Source organism: Rhinolophus ferrumequinum, chromosome 11 (assembly GCF_004115265.2).
Source record: "Rhinolophus ferrumequinum isolate MPI-CBG mRhiFer1 chromosome 11, mRhiFer1_v1.p, whole genome shotgun sequence".
In the NCBI taxonomy this organism is placed as follows: domain Eukaryota; kingdom Metazoa; phylum Chordata; class Mammalia; order Chiroptera; family Rhinolophidae; genus Rhinolophus; species Rhinolophus ferrumequinum.
This window is the reverse complement of record NC_046294.1, coordinates 56,602,561-56,627,295: the sequence shown is the minus strand read 5'-3', so window position 1 is coordinate 56,627,295 and position 24,735 is coordinate 56,602,561. Positions and strand designations below refer to the sequence as shown.

General features: G+C 36.7%; 2 protein-coding genes across 10 annotated transcripts in view; one reads left to right on the top strand and one right to left on the bottom strand.

The window, feature by feature from the left end:
- The first annotated feature begins 9,165 nt into the window (after positions 1–9,165).
- CCDC90B (coiled-coil domain containing 90B) lies at positions 9,166–23,871 on the top strand. 4 transcript variants are annotated; one of them, XM_033120462.1, is made up of 9 exons: positions 9,166–9,279; positions 11,637–11,756; positions 13,058–13,161; positions 16,567–16,668; positions 17,321–17,362; positions 17,463–17,534; positions 17,630–17,683; positions 19,261–19,375; positions 23,658–23,871. In XM_033120462.1, exons 2-9 carry the CDS (start codon positions 11,672–11,674, stop codon positions 23,711–23,713), a joined length of 630 nt encoding a protein of 209 aa, XP_032976353.1. In that variant the 5' UTR covers positions 9,166–9,279; positions 11,637–11,671; the 3' UTR covers positions 23,714–23,871. The 4 variants fall into 4 exon arrangements, with proteins under 4 accessions (XP_032976353.1, XP_032976350.1, XP_032976352.1 ...); XM_033120459.1 differs by lacking the exon at positions 9,166–9,279 and adding an exon at positions 9,422–9,655; XM_033120461.1 differs by lacking the exon at positions 9,166–9,279 and adding an exon at positions 9,665–9,964.
- Positions 19,385–24,735, bottom strand: part of ANKRD42 (ankyrin repeat domain 42) — a 59,232-nt gene continuing 53,881 nt past the window's right edge. For 2 of the 6 annotated variants that reach the window (XM_033120455.1, XM_033120454.1), the window contains exon 14: positions 19,385–19,527. In XM_033120455.1, the coding sequence (XP_032976346.1) occupies positions 19,434–19,527 (94 nt within the window). In that variant the 3' untranslated portion in view covers positions 19,385–19,433. Of the gene's footprint in view, positions 21,362–24,735 lie in introns of all 6 variants that reach the window. The other 4 variants (XM_033120449.1, XM_033120458.1, XM_033120451.1 and 1 more) reach the window with 3 other exon arrangements.

Genomic DNA, 24,735 nt, shown 5'->3' with positions numbered 1-24,735 from the left:
AGTTCAAAAAGTATTAACTTAAGGAATAAATGAATAACCAATGAGAGACACTATCAGATAGGGTATAACATTGCAAAGTACATAACGTTTTAACAGTTCTTTTTCTTTGCTCCTTTTAAGCATTCTTTCCTTTAATTCACTGTAATCATCAAACTTTTAATGGTTGTCATTGCCAGCCCCCCAGTACAATTCAGAAAAAAAAGGTTTTCCCCCGATTTGTAGGGAATAATGGTTGATGGTTAGTTTCAAGCCATGATAAATTTGATGTGAACATAAAGACACACAAAGCCTTTGTGGCAGTGGGCTCCTCTGACTCAAGAATTACACAAAAACTCTAAAATGAGTTGCAGAACTGAGAGCAAAGGATTGTCTCCTCTTCTATCCACATACTCCCTCTAGTGTCAATAACTCCAAGTAAGCTAAGGAAGGAAATGGATCCTTGCTGTCTCTCTCCCTCTCTCTCAATGCTTCATTCACTTGCTTTACAAAAATACATTGTGATTTCTTCACATCACCTATTCCAAGAGAAAAGGACTGAGCCATGTGAGTGGTCCAGGCTGCATTCTCTTTCCTTGAAGTCACCAGCACGACAGTGACAGTGGTGGAGGGCCCCTGGCCATCTTGTGCAGTTGTGTCCAACCTGAGTCCCCAACCTTCTGGTCATCAGAGGAAAGAGTACTAGGGTCCTTGAAAGGATTCTAGCATTTCAAAATGTCTAAGGGCATTGTACCATTGATAAAGGTTAGCTAGCATGTCCCTAGGTAGACTGGGAGGTCCCTGGTGAAATAAACAAAAGACAGCCATATCCTAAAACTCCAGGTTTTGAAATCACTTCTTCGATCCAGGACATAATGTAACAAGGACTTGAGGTTAATCATAAAATTCCTTTTGGCCTGACACATGGAGCAGATCTGATAGATAAGAGTGGGTTACTTTGCTAATTCCTTTAGGATGGGCAAGCAGAGCAAACCTGGTAGACGAATTTCATTAAGAGGTGCCAGTTCCCTTCTTCAAACAGCTCTCCTTCCCCAAGCAGGCAAGGGAAGGTATAAAAGTAAGAGCTTTTGCCTCAGTCATGGGGCCACCCCCATTCGGGACCCCCTCCCGCTCGGGAGCTCTGACTCTTTGCTTTCGATGAACTGTCCTCTTTCTCAAACTCTTTGCCTCTCCTAGGTCCGTGTTTCCATTCTCCGGTCTCACGAGACACGATCCCGGCCCACACCCAGAAACTACCGGCAGATCCAACATCACCTACATCACTTGGGGAATCACAGGAAAAATACTCCTCCATCACCATCACTGGAGATGAAATTGGAAACCACCAGAGAAATAGGCAAGTGTCTTTGCCTTCAGCTGGAATTTATCAGTTTGGTGTTGGAATTAGCATTGCTTATTTCCCACTTGCTAACTGGTCATTATCTATGTCTTGAATTAATTGAATATAGGAAAATAAGTAATAGCTTCATACATGTGGTTGGTAAAGAGTATAAGATATGTTAAATGGGGGGCTCACAAGGGTAAAAAAATAATAAAAGTGGTCCTTCACAATGAAAAAAAAACAGGACCCACTTCTCTGCTACCCTATTGGCCTCTGAGGTATGGATAAACTAGGCTGCTTTCAGAGAGGGAGCATTTCCCATGGCCAGGCCACCTCATTGGACATTTGGAGGAGTGATGATTCATTAGCCTGTGCTAGTGGATAGAAAATAGTTATTTTCTAGAAAGGCACTCAAACTGGCATTTTTCAGTTTGGCTCAAAAACTTTTAAAGTCTCCTGAGAATCTACTGTACTAAACTCAAATTCCTTTGTCATTTTTCTTTTTCTTTTCTATTTTTCTTCAGTTTTCTCTCTCCCAAGTCCACCCAATCCTCCAAATGACTTTTATGTCCTGTCTGTCAGATCTCCTCATCAAGCTATGACTATGTTTTGAATATTTATTCATTCGTTCATCACATACAGAGGGTGCCAAAAAAAAAAAAGTATACACATTTTAAGAAAGGAAAAAACTATTAAAATTGTAATATTCAATATATACCAATAACAAAAGATAAATACAAGTCACGTTTGACTTCTGCAATTACAAGAGGTGCTCAGTGGTTACCATCAGTGTCGAGACACTTTGATTATGGCGATCTACTGCTTGAGCAACGGTGACCAAAGTATCCACTTGTATACATATTTTTGGTACCCCACTATTTACCATAGGCTCATCGTTGGCCAGGCATTATGCTAGGTGTTGGAGACAACAACAAAAAAACTTAAAAACAGGGCTTAAATCTTATCTTTCATTAAGAATCATGACCAAACTGCATCATTTTCAACTGACCTAAAGGGTTTATTTTCTGTAACATTTATATGACACTTATCTACCACTGCCTTGTTTGGAAGCTATAGTTGTATTTGTTCTATTCTCCCAATTATGTTACAGTTTCTTGGAGAGCAGAAATCTTTGCATATAGGAGGAAATCAAATAGTTGTTGGACTGAATTATGTTTCTTTACATTCCTCATATCTAGACTTAAACCTAGCTGGCACTCAGATACTTCTGTTACTGAAATTGAAAGGATGAAACAAAATTTTTTAAGTCCAAAGTAGGGCAATGATCGTTAAGAACTCTAAAGGGTCAAATAAACACCAAAGTGTCCAAAAAAAATTCCTGGGAAAAAAAACAACTGTGAAGGGTCTTAGATATTACCCTATTTGCAAGCTAACAAGTTAGCTTCTGATAGTTGCATGCATGCTCGCAGAAGACACAAGGCTTCTTGGCCAGAGACAAAGGATGTGATTACTCTTGGCACAGCAAGAAGCATGAGCATCAGCATATTTGTGTCAGTTCCCTTGCTCCTGAGTCTCATTGGGGTAATGCAGATAGTCCCAGGTGTCTGTCTGAGTGTTCAGTAGATTGCATGATAGAGAGGACTGTGAACTAGGAAAACTCAAATCTTTTATAGTAGGCAGTAAGCATGAGGCCTTTTACTCCAGAGGGAGACACTATATTTCTCAAGGTTGTTCATTACACAAAGGTCTTTAAAGAGAGAGTCCACAACAAGGCAGAGAGGGTCTGTGTGTGTGAGGCATGCAGAAACATGCGATCCATGGAGAACTATCTCTCAACATTGAGCAAAATCAATAGGAATTATTAATAAAAATAGCCACTCTTTCAGATTTCTGGTCAAGATGGCAGAGTAGCTAAATGCTGTGTTGCTCTCCTCTTCTGACCACATCAACTACAACTAAACCACAGAACAACCATTACTGAGAATTGCCTGAAGTCTAGCCAAACTGAAGCCCTACAACTATGGACATACAGAAGAAGCCACCTTGAGACTGCTAGGAAGGGCAGAGACATGGAATGGGCTGTTCCCACACCTGTGTGTAACCATTAAAAATCTGAAGGCATATCTTGGCTGTGGAGATTCCCTCCTGAGTAATGAGGGGTCCCAGCTCTTCCCCAGACCAGGGTTTCAGTCCTAGGGAAAGAAGTCTCTATAACTTCTGGCTGTGAAAACCAGCAGAGATTGTGGCTGAGTGAGACAGAGGGCAGCTGCACTCCCTGGTGCTCCTCTTAAAGTGACCACTCATGGACATACTCACTGATAGACTCACTTGCTCTGAGCTCCAGTGCTGGGGCAGCAGCTTGAAAGGCACCAGGGATATACAGCAAGGAATTGAATTGTTCAGCTTCAGGATAAGGGCTGGAGGGGCAGCTTTCAACCGGACGGAGGAGCTGACAGAAGCCATTGTTTCTTTGTTGAGCCCTCCCTTTTCCCAGCATGCAAATGCATGTGGCTGCCATATCTGAATCTCCATCCAACTGGCTATCACCTTTTGTCTGCCCTGCCCTAGTGATTCCCTGAGACCATGCCCCACCCAACTTTCAGTCACACCTAAGCCCCCTTCCAGTAGCTTTTCCGTATAAATGGCCTGCCTTTCCTCATGAATTTCCTAAAATCTCTCAAAGGTTCACAAAACCCAAACAAGCAGCATCTGGCTTTGACATGTCCTGTACGTCTGGCTGAGCAGCCCTAAGCTTGTCACTAGCAACAATCAACACCGGTTTGCAGCTTGGCCTCTCGAGGCACTTCCAAGCACAGCTCAGGCAGCAGCCATCTCTGGATTGCTTTGTGGCTCATGCCAGGTGGCCCTGGGCAGGGCACAGCCTGCAACTGAACTTGTCCTGCATCACGTCCCCTCTTAGGAGGTTCTGGGGCTGGCAGGTCCAGTGGCCAGCTTCAGACTGGGCTGGATCATCACCCGGCCATCTCCAAGTACGATGCACCCAAAGAGCAGATTGGGCAGACACTAGAGCCCCCCGAAAGTAAACTTTGTTGTAGGGGTCAGCCCTGCATAACAGCTCCTCCACTATAGTCACAGCCAGCCCTCACAACCAATCAGCCCGAGGGTCAATTCCTCCCACTGATGTGCAAACAGCAATCAAGTCTCAACTACAACAGGAGGGCACACACAACCCACACAAGGGACACACTTGGAGCACCCAGCTCTGGTGAGCAGGGAGACTGCACCACCTGGTCCCACAGGACAACTACTACATAAGTCGACTCTACTAAGACTGGAAGGCATAGTAGCCCTACATAAAAATAAACACAGGGAGGTAGCCAAAGTGGGAGACAAAAAACATTTTCCAAATAAAAGAATAGAACAAAACTCCAGAAAGAGAACTAAACAAAATGGAGACAAGCCATCTACCAGACTCAGAGTTCCAAACACTGTTTATAAGGATGCTCAATGATCTCAGGGAGCACTTCAACCAAGAGATAGGAAATATAAAAATAGAGATAGAAAACATAAAAAAGAACCAATCAGAAATAAAGAATACAATAACTGAAATGAAGAGTACATCAGAAGGAATCAACTAGATGAAGCAGAGGACTGAGTCAGCAATTTAGAAGATAAGGTAGCAGAAAACACCCAATCAGAACAGCAAAAAGAAAAAAGAATTAAAAAATGAGAAGATTTTAAGGGACCTCTGGGACAACATCAAGTGTACCAAATTTTCATCATAAGGGTACCAGAAGAAGAGAGAGAGCAAGAAATTGAAAACCTATTTGAAGAAACAATGATGGAAAACTTCCCTAATCTGATGAAGGAGTTAGAGACACAAGCCCAGGAACTGCAGAAAGTTCCAAATAGGATGAATCCAAAGAGGCCCACACAAGGCATATCATAATTAAAATGCCAAAGGTTAAAGAAAAAGAGAGTCTTAAAAGCAGCAAGAGTAAAGCAGTTAGTTACTACCTACAAGGGAGCTCCCATAAGAGTATCAACTGATTTCTCAACAGAAACTTTGCAGGCCAGAAGGGATTGGCATGAAATATTCAAAGAGATGAAAAGCAAAGACCTGCAACTAAGATTACTCTACCCAGCAAAGCTGTCATTTAGAATCGAAGGGCAGATAAAGAGCTTCTCAGACAAGAAAAAGTTAAAGGAGTTCCTCACCACCAAACCAATACCTATATTACAAGGAATGTTAGAGGGACTGCAAGACAAAAAATTAAAATTAAAATAAAAAATATGAATAATAAAATGGCAATAACTATATATTTATCAACAATTAGTTTAAATGTAAATGGATTAAATGTTCCAATCAAAAGATAGGGTGGCATAATGGGTAAAAAAACAAGACCCTTTATGTTTAAAAGGGTAAAAGATATTTCATGAAAATGGAAACAAATACACAAAAAAGCTGTGCTAGCAATACTTATACCAGACAAAATAGACTTTAAAACAAAGGCTATAACAAGTGACAAAGAAGGACCCTGTAATCCCACTTTTGGGTAATTATCTGAAGAAATCCAAATGTTATTTTGATGAGACACATGCATCCATATGTTCATTGCAGCATTGTTTACAATGGCCAAGATGTGGAGGCAGCCTGGGTGTCCATCGATGGAAGAATGGATAAAGAGGAGGTGGTACATATTACAATGCAGTATTGCTAGGCCATGGAAGGGAATGGGTTCTCATCATCTGTAGTGACATGAATGGACCTGAAGGATATTGTGCTGAGTCAAGTATGTCAGACAGAGAAAGACAGATGAAACGTGATTTCACTTATATGTGGAATCTAATGAACAAAATAAACAAGCAAAATAGAAAATAAATAGCTGCTGTTTCTTGGCTGTTTATATGTGCCATGTACTGTGCTAAGTATTTTATATGCATTATCTCCTTTATTCCTCTCAACACAGGAGAAAATTTTTAACAAATTTATAGGAAAATAGTTTTATAAATTAAGACTTTCAACATACAAATAATAACAATGGAGAATTGGGAAACACAGAGGAGCATTAGGAAAGTCTCAGAGAGGGGCTAAATCTATTAGCTTAATTCTCACTCCCTGCTTCTGCCTCTCTGTACTTCTCCTGCCCTCTGAAGAATATGGGTGTCCCAGGTCCTGAGTTCACTTGATACCCTGTTTCCCTGAAAATAAGATCTAGCTGGACAATCAGTTCTAATGCGTCTTTTGGAGCAAAAATTAATATAAGACCCGGTCTTATTTTACTATAATCTTTGTAACTTGTCTTATTACACATTAGAGCTGATCATCCAGCTAGGTCTTATTTTCGGGGTAGTTCCAATCAGCCTTAGAAAATGATTAAGAATCCAATCACCAATTCCAGAAAGCGAACATGATTGGTCTAGCATTAGTTACATGACTGATCAACACTGTGTATTTGTGTTGGGGAGTTTTATAGTAATATAAATAATAACCAGTATTAATAAATAAAGAGGTATCATTACTCTTTATTACCATTTATTACAATTATTACCATTACTTAATTTAAGGTAAGTAAAAATATTGTGGTCTCACTTACTGGCCTGTATCTTCCAGTGGCTGCGAGCTCCTCCAAAGTAGGGATCATATCATTTAACAGAATTATAATCATATTGGAGATACACAGTTGACCCTTGAACAACAGAACTTGAACTGTGTGGGTCCACTTACATCCAGATTTTTTTTTTCTTCTTCAATAAATACAATTGGCTCTTTTATCCTCAGGTTTCACATCCAGGGATTCAACCAACCTTGAACAGAAAACAGTATTTTTGCATTCCCACCTTGGGGATTCCCAAACATAGATGGAAAATACTATTTTCAGTCTCTGTTTGGTTAAATCCGTGGACAGGAAGGGCCTACTGTAGAGTCAAAAGTTATATACTGATTTTCAACTAGGCAGAGGTCAGAACCCCTAACAAAGCCCCTCCACTCCCCGTTGTTCAAGGGTCAACTGTAAATGTGCATGTAATATATATATGAATATTATATGAAAGTAATATATATATGTAATATATACATGAATTTTCCTGTCACTAAAATTTTTTTTGGGGGGAGTATGAAGTTACTTTATTTGAAGGAATGGTATAAATGAAAGAACATAAACAGGTGATTGACACAAGATGACTTTTTTTTTAAATATGAGGTATGACCATTAACTTCACGAACTTGGCACTGTGTGCTTACATTGGCAGCACTGTACAAACAGCTCAATGAGGTTTCTTAACCTTGGTATATCAGTGTCTCACAGTTGTGTTCGTGTCGATGTGTGGCGGTGTCTTGCTGAGTGGTGTTCATTATTGTTGTTGCATGTTTTTGTGTGCTGTTGCAAGAATGTCTGAGCTTGAATTAGAGCAACGAACAAATATTCAATTTCTTGTTAAATTAGGCAAGAGTGGAAGTGAAATCAGGGACATGTTAGTCCAAGTTTATGGGGATGATACCATAATGAAAACGGCTGTGTACAAACGGATTAAACGTTTTTCTGAGGGGAGAGAACACGTCACTGATGAAGAGAGATCAGGGCAGCCAGTAATGAGCAGAACTGACGAAAACACTGCAAGTGAATCAAAATCATTGGCTGACTGTGAGAGGCATAGCAGACCAAGTAAACATCAGTAGAGAAACAGTTAGGAAAATCTTAACTGAAAATCTTCACATGAGAAAGGTGTGTGCAAAAATGGTCCCAAAAGAGCTCTTGCATCATGACAATGCATCACCTCACAGAGCACTGTCTGTGAGGGAGTTTTTAGCCAGTAAACAAATAACTGCATTGGAACACCCTCCGTACTCACCTGATCTGGCCCCCAATGATTTCTTTCTTTACCCGAAGATAAAAGAAATATTGAAAGGAAGATATTTTGATGACGTTCAGGACACCAAGGGTAATATGACAACAGCTCTGATGGCCAATCCAGAAAAAGAGTTCCAAAATTACTTTGAAGGGTGGACTAGGTGCTGGCATCGGTGCATAGCTTCCCAAGGGGAGTACTTCGAATGTGACTGTAGTGATATTCAGCAATGAGGTATGTAGCACTTGATCTACAATGAGTTCGTGAACTTAATTGTCAAACCTCGCATATTATTAAATTGCTTTCTAAATATATTGTATTAATTTATACTACTGCCAGCAGCGTGAAGTGGCCCTATCTAACTAGGCCCTATCTAACAACATATTTGCTAACATTGATAATTATCATTAAAAAAAATCTTTAATGGGCAAAAATGGTACATCTTTATGTTTTGCTTTCTTTAATTAGTGAGATTTATTTATCCTTTCTTTTTTGTTTTCTTCAATTTTTAAGTAGCCATTTATATTTCTTCTCCATGAATTATGTGTTAAAGTCTTTGCTGGCAGGAATCAAGTATTGTTCTTTTAATGTGCTTCAGTGCTTAGAATGGTGCTTGTTACAGCAGCTGACACTCACAAAGCTTGGAAAACAAATAGGAAAATCTAGTGGTAACTATTTACATACTTGTGAGAAAAATCAAACCACTGAAAACAATTGTGTACCATTTTAGGAACTATAAAAAAATGTGTTAGCCCCACAACTACTGTGCTATTCTCAGCATTTTACTATTTAGAGCAAAGTCTAGAGCAATTCAGATCTGAGAGGAATAAGTGATGAAAATCAGGTCTACCCTAGAAACCGAGGAATTCAATTTCCCTGAGATGGACTAAACCAAGTTCGTCCTCCTGTACACCAGAGGGCGAAGCTGAAGAATATGAAGCAGCAAGAAAGGGGTTCGCTGGACTACATCTCCCAGAAGGTTTCTACGGGACACCCAGCCGCCCACCCTACCCACCACCTCCCCACCTCCATCTCCCAATGTTCAGCCGCTGAGGGTTTCAGGTCCCAAGTTGCTGTGCGGTTACATGTGACTGTCTCCCATAGATCAAAACGCGCAAGGGCCGCTGGCTATCCACGGGGATTCGGCTGTTAAACATGGAATCTCATTGACAGGAAGCGGGCGCTGGCAGGTTCTCAGACAAGATCTCTCTTTCTTAGGGCGGTAACAGCGTGCAAGGGTTCGGACGGGGCGGTGGGCGAAGCGGAGCTGCTCTGAACCATGCTAGTGAACTGTGGGTCCGTCTGTGAAGAGGCCCACTTTTGCAGAACCCTGGGAAGGTGTTCTTGCAACTATCCAAAAACTACATTTCCCAGCATCCGCGCGGTGCCAGAACTACCTTTCCCGAAAGCCTGAGCGTGATTCATCCAGTCTTTCGCTTCCTCCTGCCAACCGGAAAACTGAGGCTATGTGGAGTCGCAAGGCTTGGCGTCTCCTGCTATCTGAAAGCAGTGGGGACTGCCGGCTTTTAATCCCCTGCGGCCGTTTCTTGCCGGCCTTGCGGAGAGGTGAGAAAGGCCCCGTGTCACCGATGCCTGAGTACGCTCTAGGAGACGATGCTCATGCCCGCTCGAGCGAGCGGGAGTCCAGGGTGCCACGCCCTCCTCCCCAGCCTACGCCTGGCTCTAGAGACCCTGCTGCGGGGTCTCTCCCAGGAAGGGCGCGGACGGCGAAGAGGTCCGCCTTCCTCCTCCGAGAGCACGCCTCAGAAGGGCTGGGGTTCCCACCTGACTCCACCACTAGAGCCCCGCCAGGCTGCTTTCTGAGCCCTGGTTTCCTTTTTACTGTCAAATACGGCGGATAATCCCCGCCCTCTCGTAAGTCTGTCAGGAGCAACTGGAAGGTAATTTGTGTCTAGGGAGCCCTGATTCCTTTCCCTGTTCAAATTTAGGCAGTATTGATTAGGTGGGTGCTGGCCTCAGCCTAGGTTTTTGGTAAACTGCAGCGTACTTCAGGTCATGTCCTCTTGATTCCCGCAGAAATTTCAGTAGTCTGCAGTCACGTAGTAGCCATTCAAAAAACCAAAACATGAATGCTGGAACCAACAAGCTAGCATCCCTGCGTGTCCTGAAGGACATGTAACTTTATTCTGAGAGACGTTTTCAGAATTTTACCCCCAATTTTTAAACTCTGAGGTTGTGCACAGAATAGGCGCTTGGTTATAATCTTAGCAGTCTCTGTTCACCTTGAATCTTCAGTGCCGAGTGAAATGAGCTAACCACTGTACTTTGTGCTGTTTTGCTCATTGCTTCATTTTTATTCACACAGTCAGACTGCAGTTGTTGAGTCCCCATCTACAGGACTGCTGTTCAGCTGCCAGGGTCCTTCACAACATCTTTGGTTACATATTTAGGTGTTTGACACACATACAGACACATGATGAACTTTACAAAAAGGAGGTAGCATTTTTTGAAACCTGGGAAGTAACCCAATCTCAATCCTAACTTTGTAAACTTGTACTTTGTTTACATATTCAAATGAAAACAGTATCAAACATTTTTAAAGACTGAGTTTTGAAGTACATGTAATACTGGAAAATGCATCATCCTAAGTAAATGATAATGTCTCAACATATTTGTTGAGTTACCCACCTTGAATCTGAGTGTTCCTGGAGAAACCGTAAGTGGCGCTTACTCTTCCGTCATTTGAATTGTCTTATGTTTAGATTTTAAAATATATACATATCTGTTTCCTGCCTACTAGTCTATAAAGTCAATGAAAACATCAGTTACATGTGGCTTTCCTCATACCCTGTGCCTTAAAAATTGGGAATTTATCGAAACAGGACATTTCAAAAATATGAAACTTTTCCTAGGGCTTTTGTATTGACAACAGTAAATACAGTACTCCAGCATTTAAAGTCAAATTCATTGATTGATTCAACAGTAAATATTGTGACTCAACTATTAGCCAAGCACTGTTCTAGGTACTAAAGATACAGTAAAGAAAAATAGTCAAGGCCTCCTGGAGCTTATATGCTGGTTCAGAGAGACAAACAGTAAACAAGATAGTTTCAGATGAGAACAGAGAACTATGTAGGAAATAAACTGTAGATATGTAAGAGTGGGAGTACAGAATGCTACTTTAGATGAAAATATAGATATAAAAAATTCTTGTAGCTGTATGAAAGATTTCTGAGCACTGAGGAGAGATGGGCAGTTTCTGTTCTCCAACTATTAGAGATGTAACAGCGATATCCAAAGCTTTCAATGTATATTATGTTTTTATACTAAGATAACAAACAACTTTCTGAATACTAAAAGAAGGAAAAATTTATTGAATGTTTGCTATGCAGGACAACGTTAGAGACTTTTCAGATAAAGGAGTCAAGGGCTCAGAAGAATCAGGTATGGTATCTGAAATCAGAGAATTCCTAAGTAGAAGAGCTGGAACGGTATTATAAATAGATGGGGGGAAAGGCTTTAGAAGCTAATGTGTGTGATGCTCCCATCAGTTACTTCAAGATAAAAAATTGTCTTCTCTTTTCAGACTTCTTAACCACCACAACCAAGGAAGGATTTGATATGAGGCGAGTGGACATAACTCCTTTAGAACAAAGGAAATTAACTTTTGATACCCATGCATTGGTTCGGGACTTGGAAACTCATGGTGAGAAACATGGGTACCTTTTGAAAGAAGAAAATTAACACAGTTATAATAAATTACCTAGTCAAGACAATATCACTATTAGAAACAATTAAGAGTCACTATTTAAATATAAATACCATCCATACGGTGGAATGTTTTACAGTCTTAAAAATGGTATTGCTTGAAGAATATTTACTGATATGAGAAATACTCAAGATATGTTAAGTGAAAATAGCATCATGTAAAAGTATATGTGTCGAATGATTCCAATTATATAAAAATGAAAAAACTGGAGTTTCTAGGATGATACTAAAGTCCATGCAGAAGTTCAAGGACAATGTTTAAGAATAGCAAAAAAGAAAAACAGCACAAAAAATTACCAGAGATCAAAACAGTAATTTAAATCATATGATACCACAGGAATAGAAAAGTTGATTAATAGAATAGAATGGGATTCAGAAACACACATATCTATGGGTATAGCAAGCAATAAAGAAGGCATTACAAATTAGGGAAAGGAAGGACTATTTAATAAATGAGATAGGATAACTGATTAGCCATTGGGAAAAATATATTAGATCCCCTTACTGAAAAATAAATTCCAGATTGATTAAAAACTAAATGTAAAAAATGAAAAACTTTCGACTCACTGAGAGTAAAATGAAAAAATAAAAAAGAAAAAAAAATGAAAAACTACAAAAATACTAGACTGTAGCATTTTTTAGATTTTTAGAGTGAGGAAGCAAAACATAAAACCCAAAAGCAATGGAAGTAAAGACTGACAGATGTGACTACAGAAATACTTAAATCTATATCAGAGGAGTATACATAAAGTTAAAAATGTTAGCAACACACATGACAATAAGCCTACTGCTGTAATATACAAAGAGTTCATGTGAATCAATAAGACAAAGTTTAGCAACTTTATACAAAAATGGGCAAAGGCTATAAACAAACAGCTCACAGAAAAATAAATACAAATAACCAATAAGTATATGTAAAGATGCTTGACCAAGCAAATGCCCATTTTAAATACAAATTTAAAAAATAATGCAGTACCATTTTTAATGACAGTTATACATTCAAAAATAAATAATAAAGGACTAGTAATATCCAGTGTTGACTGGGGAAATGGATCAGTGGGAGTTAAAATTGTAGAGTGCTTTTAGAGAGTAAGTTAGCATAATCTGTCAAGATTTTAATTGTAAACTTTTTTTAAAAGAGTATAACAATTTAAACTGTAAGGTAAGTTATTGCAGCTGTCTGTTCTGATAAGGATGTGCACTTTTTAAACAATGTAAATACTTATTTGCTGCCTACAGGATTTGACAAAGCACAAGCAGAAACAATTGTATCAGCATTAACCAGTTTATCGAATGTCAGCTTGGATACTATCTATAAGGAGATGGTCACTCAAGCTCAACAGGTAATATTTTCATTTTTTCCACTTCTGAGTTTCATTAAACAGTCTTTTTTATCACTGCAACTCAGTCTACCCACTCACCTCCCAAACACATCTATGTCTCCCTTCTTATTCTCTCTACAGAAACCAAAAACAAACAAAACACCCTTTCGTGTAAAGTCAGTATCTAGAGAGATGAAGGAGTTAGATAGAATAGTCATAACAGAATTATGGTAACAGAATGGAATTTTGTCAGTTCTTTCATTGTGTGAAATGATTATATTATTAAAGTCATGATATGATGGTAGATTGTTAGTGAAACAACTTTTCCCCTGTTGAAAGCCCACCACAGAAGGCTAACCCTTCTATATAATAAAAATATTTTACTGCAGTCATGTGTATATTCTGCTTAATTTTCACAAACTTAGAAAGCTGGAAGGGACTTAAATAAAGGTGGGAAGGACTTCATAAATCACCTGGCTAAGATGCTTTAATTTGATTGGATATACAAATCCTTTAAGTCAAATAATGCCCTTTGTTAAGAACTTAAGATGTGAGAGGCACAGTGCTGGGGACTTCTCATGTATTATTTAGCCTCTCTAACAAGATTGAAAATGAGGTAGAATTACTCTGTTATGCCATTGAAGAGATAATCAGAGAGGTTGAATAATTTGCAAGAGTTGTCATTGTGGTCTATGGACAAAAAGCAATGGTTTTATATAAAGGATAGAACATGCTCAATGAGTTTAACTGTGGAATAATTCATTGTCTGTCATCATGAATTCATTACGTTTAAGAATCTGTTTTCTTCTTGTGGTTGTATTTTTTAAATTTTTCATATTTAGGCTTCCTCAGATAAATATTTCACAGCATAAAAATTAGGATTTCTTTCTTACATAAAATTAGAAGCTCTTGCATAAAATTTCATTACTTTAAAGGGCATGAAGGATTGAAAGCTTTTTAAAGATTTTTATAATTTCCAATTAGACATTTAGAGTTAAAAGCATTCAACCCCTAGATTTAACTTACCTATAAATTTATGTGTGCATTATTTTAGCTTAATTTATTCAGAATCATAACAGACTACTAAATCCACTAAAGAAAAGCCAATCATTTAATTAATTCCCCCAAACCTCTGAGCTGTCCAAGAGCTAATGGAGTTACTGACATTTATAATAAAGTAATTTACTCTTAAATCACATTAAGTTTACCTATAATATAAACAGTGGATTAAAACTGTGGTTTGAGAAATTTTTATAGTGTCAGGACCATTTAATCACACATTTCAAAATGTAGGATTGGATGTAGGAATATTACTATTATACGAAACTTTTGTTTTTTTATTACTGGTGTGTAAAATTAAAATCCCACTCCATCCTTGAGCCTGTTCCCCCTTGCTGACACCACCTCTAGGATAGAATAAGGCACAAAGATGTCATGAAAGATAGGGCTGAGGCTCGGTGACCTCAGACAAACAAGCTTTGTACTCTATCACTTCAGGAAGCGCCGTACTAATTCAGGTGTGCCCAATCTGAGAATACAGTTAGATTCTGAATTCATTTATAATCTGAATTATATTCATATTCTCTGGTGGCTCCACAATAGTTTCAGTGATTACACTTTTAATAGATTTGACTACTTAATACTGGATTATACTTTTCCACTTAAAGTTTTTGAAGATGGACACCTATGGTGTTTTGTAGACCTTTTTGAGTCACAACCTTTATTTACAGGAGGAAATGGAGATAAAAAGAGGCTATTAGGGTCACAATTACAATTCCTTATTCGCAGATTCCGCAAGAAATCTGTAATTAAATTTTTAACTATTCTCCATGTAATCTCAGTAATAACATTTTATTAAAGATTTAAATAAAGATAACATATTTAATGTGTTAGAACTCCTTCATAGTGACATTTTCGGGGGACAGGACTGACAAACCATAGAGCAACTTCTACATGACTTCTGAACTAATTCTCATGAATATTTCAAGGAGAACTGCATAAAATAAAATGAACCCACCCCCAATAATATAGATGAGGGTAAGGGAAAGCATAAGACGCAGGGATGTCTATTGTACGTAGTGAAAAATACTTTTTTATGATAGTAGTAATATTTAAGGCAAAAGTTCTCCACATCAAAACATTCAAAACATTGCAGTCACACTGTCCTGCTTCAGCCATTAGACCTGTCTCTGGTAATATTAATAGTAGCTAACATTCTCTGAGTGCTAACCACGTGCCGAGTATTATTTTAAGCATTTTATGTGCAGAATCTCATTTAATTCTCAAAACAACTCTAAGGTGTAGTACTATTATTTTCATTTTACTAATGAGGAGGTCAAAGAACTTAAATAACTTGTGCAAAGTCTCACAGTAAATGGCAGTGTTTGGATTCAAACTCAGGTACCCTGACTCCAGAATTCACATTTTTAACCTCTACTTTAAGTAACTCTGCCATCTGAGAGTTACTGGAAAAGATTGTGCTTTCCAGACCCTTTGAAAACTGAGTCATTTCTTTGTCATGCATCTGGAACTGTTACAGCCTGTTTTCTAAAAGTCAAGTCAGTTTTGAAATAGTCTTTCTCACCCATATTGGTCAGTGGAGGACAATAACTGAACAACACATTTCCTGACCACAAATTGTGACAAAAAAATGGAATTTCCACTAGCGATTGTGTTCCTGTTTGGCCTTTTTTGTTTTGTTTATAAACCCTGTTATAGAGGGTCCTTTTCAAGGTCACACCCTCATCTGCTTTTTCTTTAGGTAAAAAGGGATAAAGGATGAGTCAACAAGCTACCTATTTTAAGAAGTTTAGTGTTAAAAGTTATGTTTTCTTTGTAAAGCTGCCTTAAATCATTTCTACAAAAATGACCTTCCCTAGCAAAGCAAAAGCTTATATATATCTATCAGATGGGGCCAAAGATAGCTACGATACCCAGGAATTTAAACAACACTAATTATGTTATGCTGACAAGGGTAGTTATTTAAACCGTTCTTCCTCCTATTTTGTTTTACTATCTGACTTCTGAGTCTTATCCAGTACCCTGGAATTTTCCAATGGTAGAAAATCCCTCAAAATTAAAGCAATAAAAGATAACAAAACCCTTTCCATGTAGGCATTAAAAAAAAAAAAAAAAACAGTATTTGTTTAGGAGCTCTTAGATATTAAATAATCATTTTATTGGGATTCTTTCATAAGTTTTTCTAGATATTTATTTCTCTTCACTGGGAAATGCTTTTTCTTCCTTGAATGTCCTGTTCCTTTTCCTTTTGCTATTTCAGATATGTAGGTGTCATATGTTTTGTTTTTTACTTAGCTAAGTGACTGTATCTTGTAACATAAGAAAGTCTTTAAGTTTCATGAACATAATTTCATGTAAGGGGATGGCATTCCATAGGTCACTACATTATTTTATTTTCTTTTCTAGGAAATAACAGTACAACAGCTAATGGCTCATTTGGACGCCATCAGAAAAGATATGGTCATCCTAGAGAAAAGTGAATTTGCAAATCTGAGGGCAGAGAATGAGGTGATACAAGTTTCAATTTATTACTAATAAAATAACTGATTTCTCAAGTAGCCTACTTGGTGAATGGACCAAATAACAATTTTATGTGGTTATTAAATAATTACTTATAAGTTTTTTGATGAAAATATACTATATGTTTAACCATACCTAATCTTTCTATGTATAAAGCATAGTTTCTTGCATAAAGAATAAGAGTTGTATCACAGATGTATAAAAGTCACATACAAAATTCTTTGAGTTCTATTATATAAAATTTGAGCATAACTCATCGTATAATGTTCTCAGAGCTGAAAGCAAGTAATGCAGCATTTTCCATTCTATTTGATCTGCACTAATTACTTTTGTCACTTAAGAGAAAAATGTGTTTTTGTAATTCAGTCAGAATTTTGTTGTCTACCAGCTTAAATATTTTTAAATTTTGAATATCGATCATTTTAAAAAATAGAATACTAATACATTTTCTAATGTTTTGTTCATAAGAATTATTTTCTGACTAGGATGAACTATTCTTTTTTGCCTTTAAATTAAATTCTGTATTAGAAATCCATAAGTTGTCTAATTTTTGCTAATGTAGGCTTTCAGATTTTATGAATAAATCATAATATGGGTTTTTGGTTTAATGCCAATTGTATATGATCTTTCTTATACGTAGAAAATGAAAATTGAATTAGAACAAGTTAAACAACAACTGATAGTAAGTGAAACTTTTTTTCCCATTTCAGAATATTTTATTAATTTCAGAAAAAATATTCATTAAAAAAATCACTTTTTAAATATTTTTATTTTCTTTAAAGAATGAAACTAGTCGAATCAGAGCAGATAATAAACTGGACATCAACCTAGAAAGGAGCAGAGTAACAGATATGGTAATGTTCTTTTAAATGTACTTACTTGGTTACATATTCCTTTTTAATTACTTTCAGTCTTTTTTGTTAACCTCCTAATGCATCATATCCTTTAGTTTACAGATCAAGAAAAGAAACTTATGGAAGCAACCACAGAATTTACCAGAAAGGTAAGCTAGTATATAAAAATTTCTCTTTTGTACAGCTCTCATGCCTTGTGTAACTGCTTTTACATGTATCATTTTATAAGCTTGGACTTTAAAGAGCTCGCGCTATGGAATCGCTGATCGCCTCATAGCCATTAGTTAACCAGCACTGTGGGGAAAGCTGCCACCCGGTGGATGGTAGTACCTGAGCTGTAACCTCTGAATCAGAATCAAGCTTTCCAAGTAGCATACTTTTTTCAAACTAAATTACTTTGTATTAAAAAGAACTATTTTTTAAAAGACACAGAGTCACAATTAGTATTTAAATAACTACCTAGATTCAATTAAATAATTATCTTTAAATTTTAAAAAAAATAGTAAATATTTACTGAGTGATTATATATCAGATACTGTTTTATTTGCTTTTCTTCTGTCTGTTAATTAATTAATCCTCATATCAGCCTCTTTGAAGCAGGCAGTCTTACTCCCCCTTCATCAATTTAAAAAAATGAGGCATAGGGAGGTTAAGGTAACACAGCTAATAAGTGGTAGAGCCAGGTTAGGAACCTAGGTTTTAAACCCCATACTCAAAACTACTAGTTACGTCTCAGTAATCCTAAAGTGTAATCATTAATCTCTACAGCATGAGTAAAACCCAGCTTTCTGGCTTAGCCTAGTCCTTTTCTTAAAAGTTAAAAGCCATTTGGTCTACATTCTACCAGAAGACACAGCACTTTTTCTTGCTTCTAATTAAATAGAAGGGAAGGTCCCATTTGTCCTTCTAAGCACCCTGTTCTCTTACTTTTTGGCCAGATAAAGGAGATAAGAAAATTTTAAAATTCTCACAGACAATAGTTTAGTGGTTATCAGAGGGTAAGTGGGGAGAGGGTGGTAGATGAGGGTAAAAGGGATCAAATATATGGTGATGGAAGAACTGACTCTGGGTAGTAAACACACAATGTGATGTATAGATGATGTATTACAGAATTATACACCTGAAATCTATGTAACTTTACTAACCATTGTCACCCCAATAAACTAATTAAAAAAAAATTCTAATAGCTAATTTCTGAGATCTAAGTACCATCTTTTCTCTCTTCCTGTCTCTTAGCTTCTATACACCTAGCATTCAGTGTTACCCAACAAGCATTTCCGCCATTTCCTTTGATATTGGTGCCAGTTCATATTATAAACGTGGCTGGGTTTTTTCTTTTGCAACATATATTTAAAGTTTTAACTATGATATCCCAAGGACTTTATATACATAAAGTGATAGTTCTGTGACTAAACTTTTTTGTCTTTATCCTCGTACAGATTTAGGTCTCAGATATCTTACTATGAAGCTTTTAATAGAATTTGCCCAGAATGTGATAATCCTAAGAAGTGGCCTCCAAATATCAAAGTAGAAGGAATACTTTTTTGTCAGTTTATAATTTTCATGTAATGGCTCTTTTTTTATATACTGGTTTTTACTGTGTTTCCCCAGTTAAGACTTTTGTAATACATAGTTCGCCCATAAGTAGGGGTTTCTAATACAAGTATTTTTGTCCATAATACATAAGGACAAAATTTAATTGTCTTATTTATTCTTATTTACTTAGGATACCAAAATCAAAAGTATTATTTCAGAGACCAGTAATAAAATTGACACTGAAATTGCGTCTTTAAAAACACTAATGGAATCCAACAAGCTTGAGACAATTCGTTATCTTGCAGGTAAGGCTGTGTTTGTCAGAGAAAATACTTACTATAATATTTTCAGACCTGTCAGCTCCTACCTCCCAAAGTAACCATGGCTGGCACAGAAGAAAAAACGGAGGAGCTGTAATAGGTTTTTATTGCTTGGTGCCCTGCAGTGTGTGAAGAATCTAAGTTTAAAAGACAACAAGTTTAGGATATAAGTTTAACAGGCAACTCTGCAACTTACTAACAGGAAAAGCTTATGGATATCAAAGAAATATATAAACACAAGTAAAAAACGATGCAAAGATAAACTGAGTATTCTACAATGAAAAAAATGAAACTTTTATTTCTATTCCTGTGCTCTTCCATAAGGATTTCAGTGGACTTACAGGGAAGTCCTTTCCCTTACAGGGAAAACGAACTAAAATAGATAGAGGTCACTAGAAATAGCAAGCAAAGGGGGAAAAAATTACCTCCTACCTTGAATCCAACTGCCTGAGCACAGATACTACCCTAAAATTAGACTGTTTGTCCTGTACTGAGCACTGTAGTACCATGTGCCCTGACTCAATTACAGGGTACCAAGGAGTAGGAGGAAGGCCCTAGCCAAGTAGTACTTTTTTCTTTTCTTTTTTTTAAAGTAATATATTTTCATTATAAATTTTTCATATAATTCAAAAATAATAAAAGTAAAAGCCTTCCACTCCCTCCTTGTAGGTATTTTCTATTAGTAATATGTATCTTTCTAAGCTTTTTCTTCTTTATATAAACATTACAAATTTTTAAAGTAATAACTAGATCATACTGTACAGATTACACCTTTTAAAAATTTAAGTGTCTTGAATCTTTCCATATCAATAGACATCTTTTTACTAGAAAGCATAGTACTCCATTGCATGAAATTGCCATAATTTATTTATCTAAAACTCTACTGACCTTCTGCTTACAATTTTTCATTATTAAAAACAATAGTGCTCTGAACAGCCATATGTTTGTATTTGAGTAAACACACACACACACACACACACACACACACAGTCACACACCTCTTTGTGCCCTCATGCTAGTATTTCGGTATAATAAATTGCTTTGCACATCTAAACTTTTAGGTCAAAAAGACATGCACATTTTAAGTTTTTCATACTATTGAATTGTCCAAAATAAAATTGCTGATTTATACCATCAGTGGTTTTCTGGGCAGCCACTAATTGTGTTGAAGTGGCAGTAACTCTGGAGCAAAGACAGAGCCCCCAGCCCTCAGTGATGCACATACGTCATCTCTTCAACTTGAATGGCTCAGCTCTTATTTAAAACATTGGGCTTCTGCTAAAGAGTCTTTTGAAGAAAGGGTTCTAAGGCTACAACAGGTTTTGAAAACCCCTATTCCAGCAAAGTCTCAGGAACTGGAGATTAGTTCAATGGTAATGCTCGGGAAATTTCCAAACATCCCCGTTTGGAGTGTTCATTCCCACTTTCAAAATAGATCTCAAAGCAACGGGTTAGGAATAGCTTCCACTCAGCTTTCTCTAGAGTATTTACCTAAAGAATCAATATCTTAGTTTTAAAAATAAAATCCTTTTGGAAGCATTTTTCTCAGTGTGTTGAGAGATTGTTTCCAGACATATCCTCTGGCTCAAATAAATTATAAAAATTCTTAAATAAATAAAATCCTTTTTATCCTCAGTTTGAAGACGGTCACGATCTCCAGAAAGCTTTCAGTTAGTAGTAGATACATATACAAGGCTGACTCCAATAGACCTAATGGCAGTGGCAAAAGAAATTAGCAAGTCATTGTTTAGAAAAATATCTTTCCTAAGCTATCTTTTCTTTTTTCTTTGAGGATTTGCGACCAACAGTTCTGAAAGCATTTTCTTTCTCCCTCCTTATCCATTACTGCTCTTGTTACTGCCTTTTAGGAAATCTGAATCCCATACTCTCAGCAGGAAGTTAATGTCATGAGTGGATCCACTGGCCCCTGTAATATCTGAGATGTTGAGATGTTGCCAGTAAGACGCTTATCTGAAATTCACATATTGAATTTAATGATGAGTACAAGGAAAAAATACTAATAAAGCCCTAGCATTAAAAATCGTGTTTCTCTTAGAGAAGAAATCCTTATAAAACTAGAAATCTTAATCACTTTGGTGATTTGGTTTCCCAGCATCTATTAGTCGAGGCTCTGTTAGTTTCAAGTATCATACTTCCAACTTGAACTAGCTTAGGCAGAAAGGAGAATTTACTCGTTTATATATTGAATTATGGAAGAAGGGCAGAGGTATAGCTTGACCCCAGGGATAATTGGAATCACAACTTAACTCTGTATCCTGTCTCTGAATATCAGCCTCCTTTTCTTAAACCAGCTTCCTCCGTGGATTAGAAACATGGCCACTAGTAGCTCCCAGACTCATATCATTCCAGTTCCACCAATGAAGTAAAATTACCCCTTGCCTTGGTTCCAGTTCAGAAAATTTTAGGGAAGGGGCTTGAATGGCCCATCTTGGGTCATACACCACCCTTTGACCCAGATCACTGTTGCCAAGGAGGCAAGAACTATAAGATAATGGCATTTTCCATTTAATCTGTACAGTTAATGTGGCAGATTCTGTTCTGGGCAGATAAATAACAAAATCTAAGGCAGGATGTACCACGCACATGCTCACCTGAGTGTTTTACATATATATATGTATTAAATATTTACATAAATATTATACACACACACATATATAAAGTGTCCTAGACAGGCCATAGAAAATACATATGAAAGCAATTTGGGCTGGTACAATGACAGCCATTGGAAGTAACAGCTGACAACAGAAATGAGAAACTTAAATACAGTAACTATTGTCTTGTGTGTTATAATAGAATGGAATTCCTCCTTCCGCACAGTGAAGTGCTCAGTAGCCTAAGAATTAATCAGCTCTCTGGTTTAGCAAAGAATATAACCACCAAGATAGTACTATGTGGCTCAAAAAAGGACATATTGGGTCCTTCAGGTGATAAGGGATAAATAAGGATGACAGAATGAGTTTTAAAAACAACAATTTTGGAGTCAGTACCTGTAGCGTTGAGTCCTGGTTCCACCACTTGCCCCAATGTAACTTTATTGTCTGTACAGTTGGAATAGTATCACCAACCTCACAGGGTTTTAATTATGGTTAAATAAGGTAATGTATGTAATGGCTCAGCACCCTGCCTGGAACATGGTAAATAGCATGACCAAATGGGAGAATGTGTAACTGACCAAGATAAGAAACTTAGTGTTATTCTTTCCTCTCAAATGTCCTGCTTCCCTGTGTGTCTTAGAGAGACCTAATCCCATTTCTTAAAATTAAGGAAATGAGGGGGTGGCCAGTTAGCTCAATTGGTTAGAGTGTGGTGCTAATAACACCACAGTTGCCATTTTGATACCCGCGTGGGCCACTGTGAGCTGTGCCCTCCTTAAAAAAAAAAAATTAAGGAAATGACCTTGTTATTAACCAAGTTTCAGTTAGTAATGGGATCAAATGGGATAATGTATAATTTATACATTAAAATTAGGATAGCTTTATTATGAAAGGCTGTTTCTTGTGTCTTTTTTCAGTCAAGCGATTTTGCCCTTCATTTCAGATTCTCTAGTTTAAAAATGATGGCTGTTTAAACAAACTAGAAACTAGGGAGTCCCCAAATGCCTCACCTGTATTCAGCTTCTTAAGGAGAACACAAAGGTTTTCAGTCAAAATGTAACAAAGCAGGTAGTATATTAACTGTTAAAGAAACCTGATGCTTGTTATTACAACTTTTCTTCTCAGGGATTTTTTTAAAGGGTCTTCATTAAAATTTCATTTTTTTATTTGGAGGTGTTTAAATTATGAGAAAAATTATTTTTAAATATATTGAAAAGGCAATTAAAATTATTTTCTCATGGATGATGTCTATTTTACTAGCTTAACTAGAATTTTTTAATATACATAAGGTACTTTTTCACTTATAAGATCTGAAATTAGAGTTTATAATTGTTCAGTCATTATTAATAATGCTAATGGTAATTTAAATAGTATAGATTCTAACTGACATATGACCTACATTTTAAAATTATTGTTATCCTTATCTGGTTTAAAATACAGGAAGCTTTCAAGAATTGGTGTTAATCCTGCCCTAAAAGATATCCTTTATCTTTAGATTAATTTTCTAGGGAATGGAAAACCTAAGCTAGAAAAATTGGTTGGATTTCTTTTTGGTGTTTGCTCTTCATTTAAATTGAAGATGACATTATTCTATTGCCTTTGCAAAATAATCCTAAACCCATGACCTGTAACATGGTTTCTTCTGTTCACAGCCTCCGTGTTTACTTGCCTGGCAATAGCACTGGGATTTTACAGAATCTGGAAATAGCAGTGAAATGACTACATTATACCCCTACTGCTGCTGCTGTCGACTTCTTAGAACCTTCACCAGGACAGACTGACTTTGAACATTGAAAGTTGCAGCAAAACTTAATACAAGATTATTCAAAGTACATATAAACTAAAAAGAAATGTTTTAGAATGAGAAGGTGTATTTTGTCTGTTTATGTGTCTTCATTATGTTCAAAAGCTGCCATTCAAAACCTGATTAATTTTGTCTTTATCCTTTTGATAGTTCATAGAAACTGAACCCGAGTTTTCTTGTGTTTGCCTGAACAACTGTGTAATCATATAGGATTTCTTTGGTATCTGCTGCCTACATACTTTGTTATTTTATTTAACGTTCCTGACAACTATTGCTTAATTACCTTTCATATAAAAACAGCAAAGTTGTTTGGATTTTAAAAGTGACTTACCATGTAGCTGGAGACTGTTTTGGGTTTTTTTTTGTAATGAACAATAAAACAATAAATTTTAAATTTTAAAATGTGTGTCCTAGTGCAAGTATATGACACTTAATATGAAATCTGTAGAGTTGGTAAATCTTGAGCCCTGATTATTACACATATTTTTAAATTTTTTGATTCACAAAAGCCAGTTTATCCCTGCTTCTCAAGAACTCATCTTCAGTTTATTACATAAAATAATGCTTTCTCTTATGACACTTAAATTCAGCAAACATCTATATATAATTCCGACTCAAAAAAATCATGGGGAAATTAATACTTTTGTTTTATTATTAGGTGTACATATATATTTTTCCTTATATAATAGTATCTATTAAGTGTATATGTGTAATTTCAAGGAAAGTAAAAATAATTATTTTCAACTCAGACCTTGAGTTTTATCCAGATTAAGAAGTGAAGGCCAGGAAATACTAAACATTACAAAAGATTTCATAAGGCCTTGGCAATAGCTTTAAAAGTCTGATAATCTGTTATTCAATATATTAAAAATAACCCCATCATTTATTTAGTTATAAATAGGGAATCTGAAGAACAAAGCAGTCAA

Bases quoted from the DNA above. Each gene is read 5' to 3' on its own strand.
- CCDC90B (XM_033120459.1), top strand. From the start codon at position 9,556: ATGTGGAGTCGCAAGGCTTGGCGTCTCCTGCTATCTGAAAGCAGTGGG. The intron at 11,757-13,057 runs GTGAGAAACATG...TGCTGCCTACAG, and splicing joins TCGGGACTTGGAAACTCATG to GATTTGACAAAGCACAAGCA. The intron at 17,684-19,260 runs GTAAGCTAGTAT...TTATTTACTTAG, and splicing joins CCACAGAATTTACCAGAAAG to GATACCAAAATCAAAAGTAT.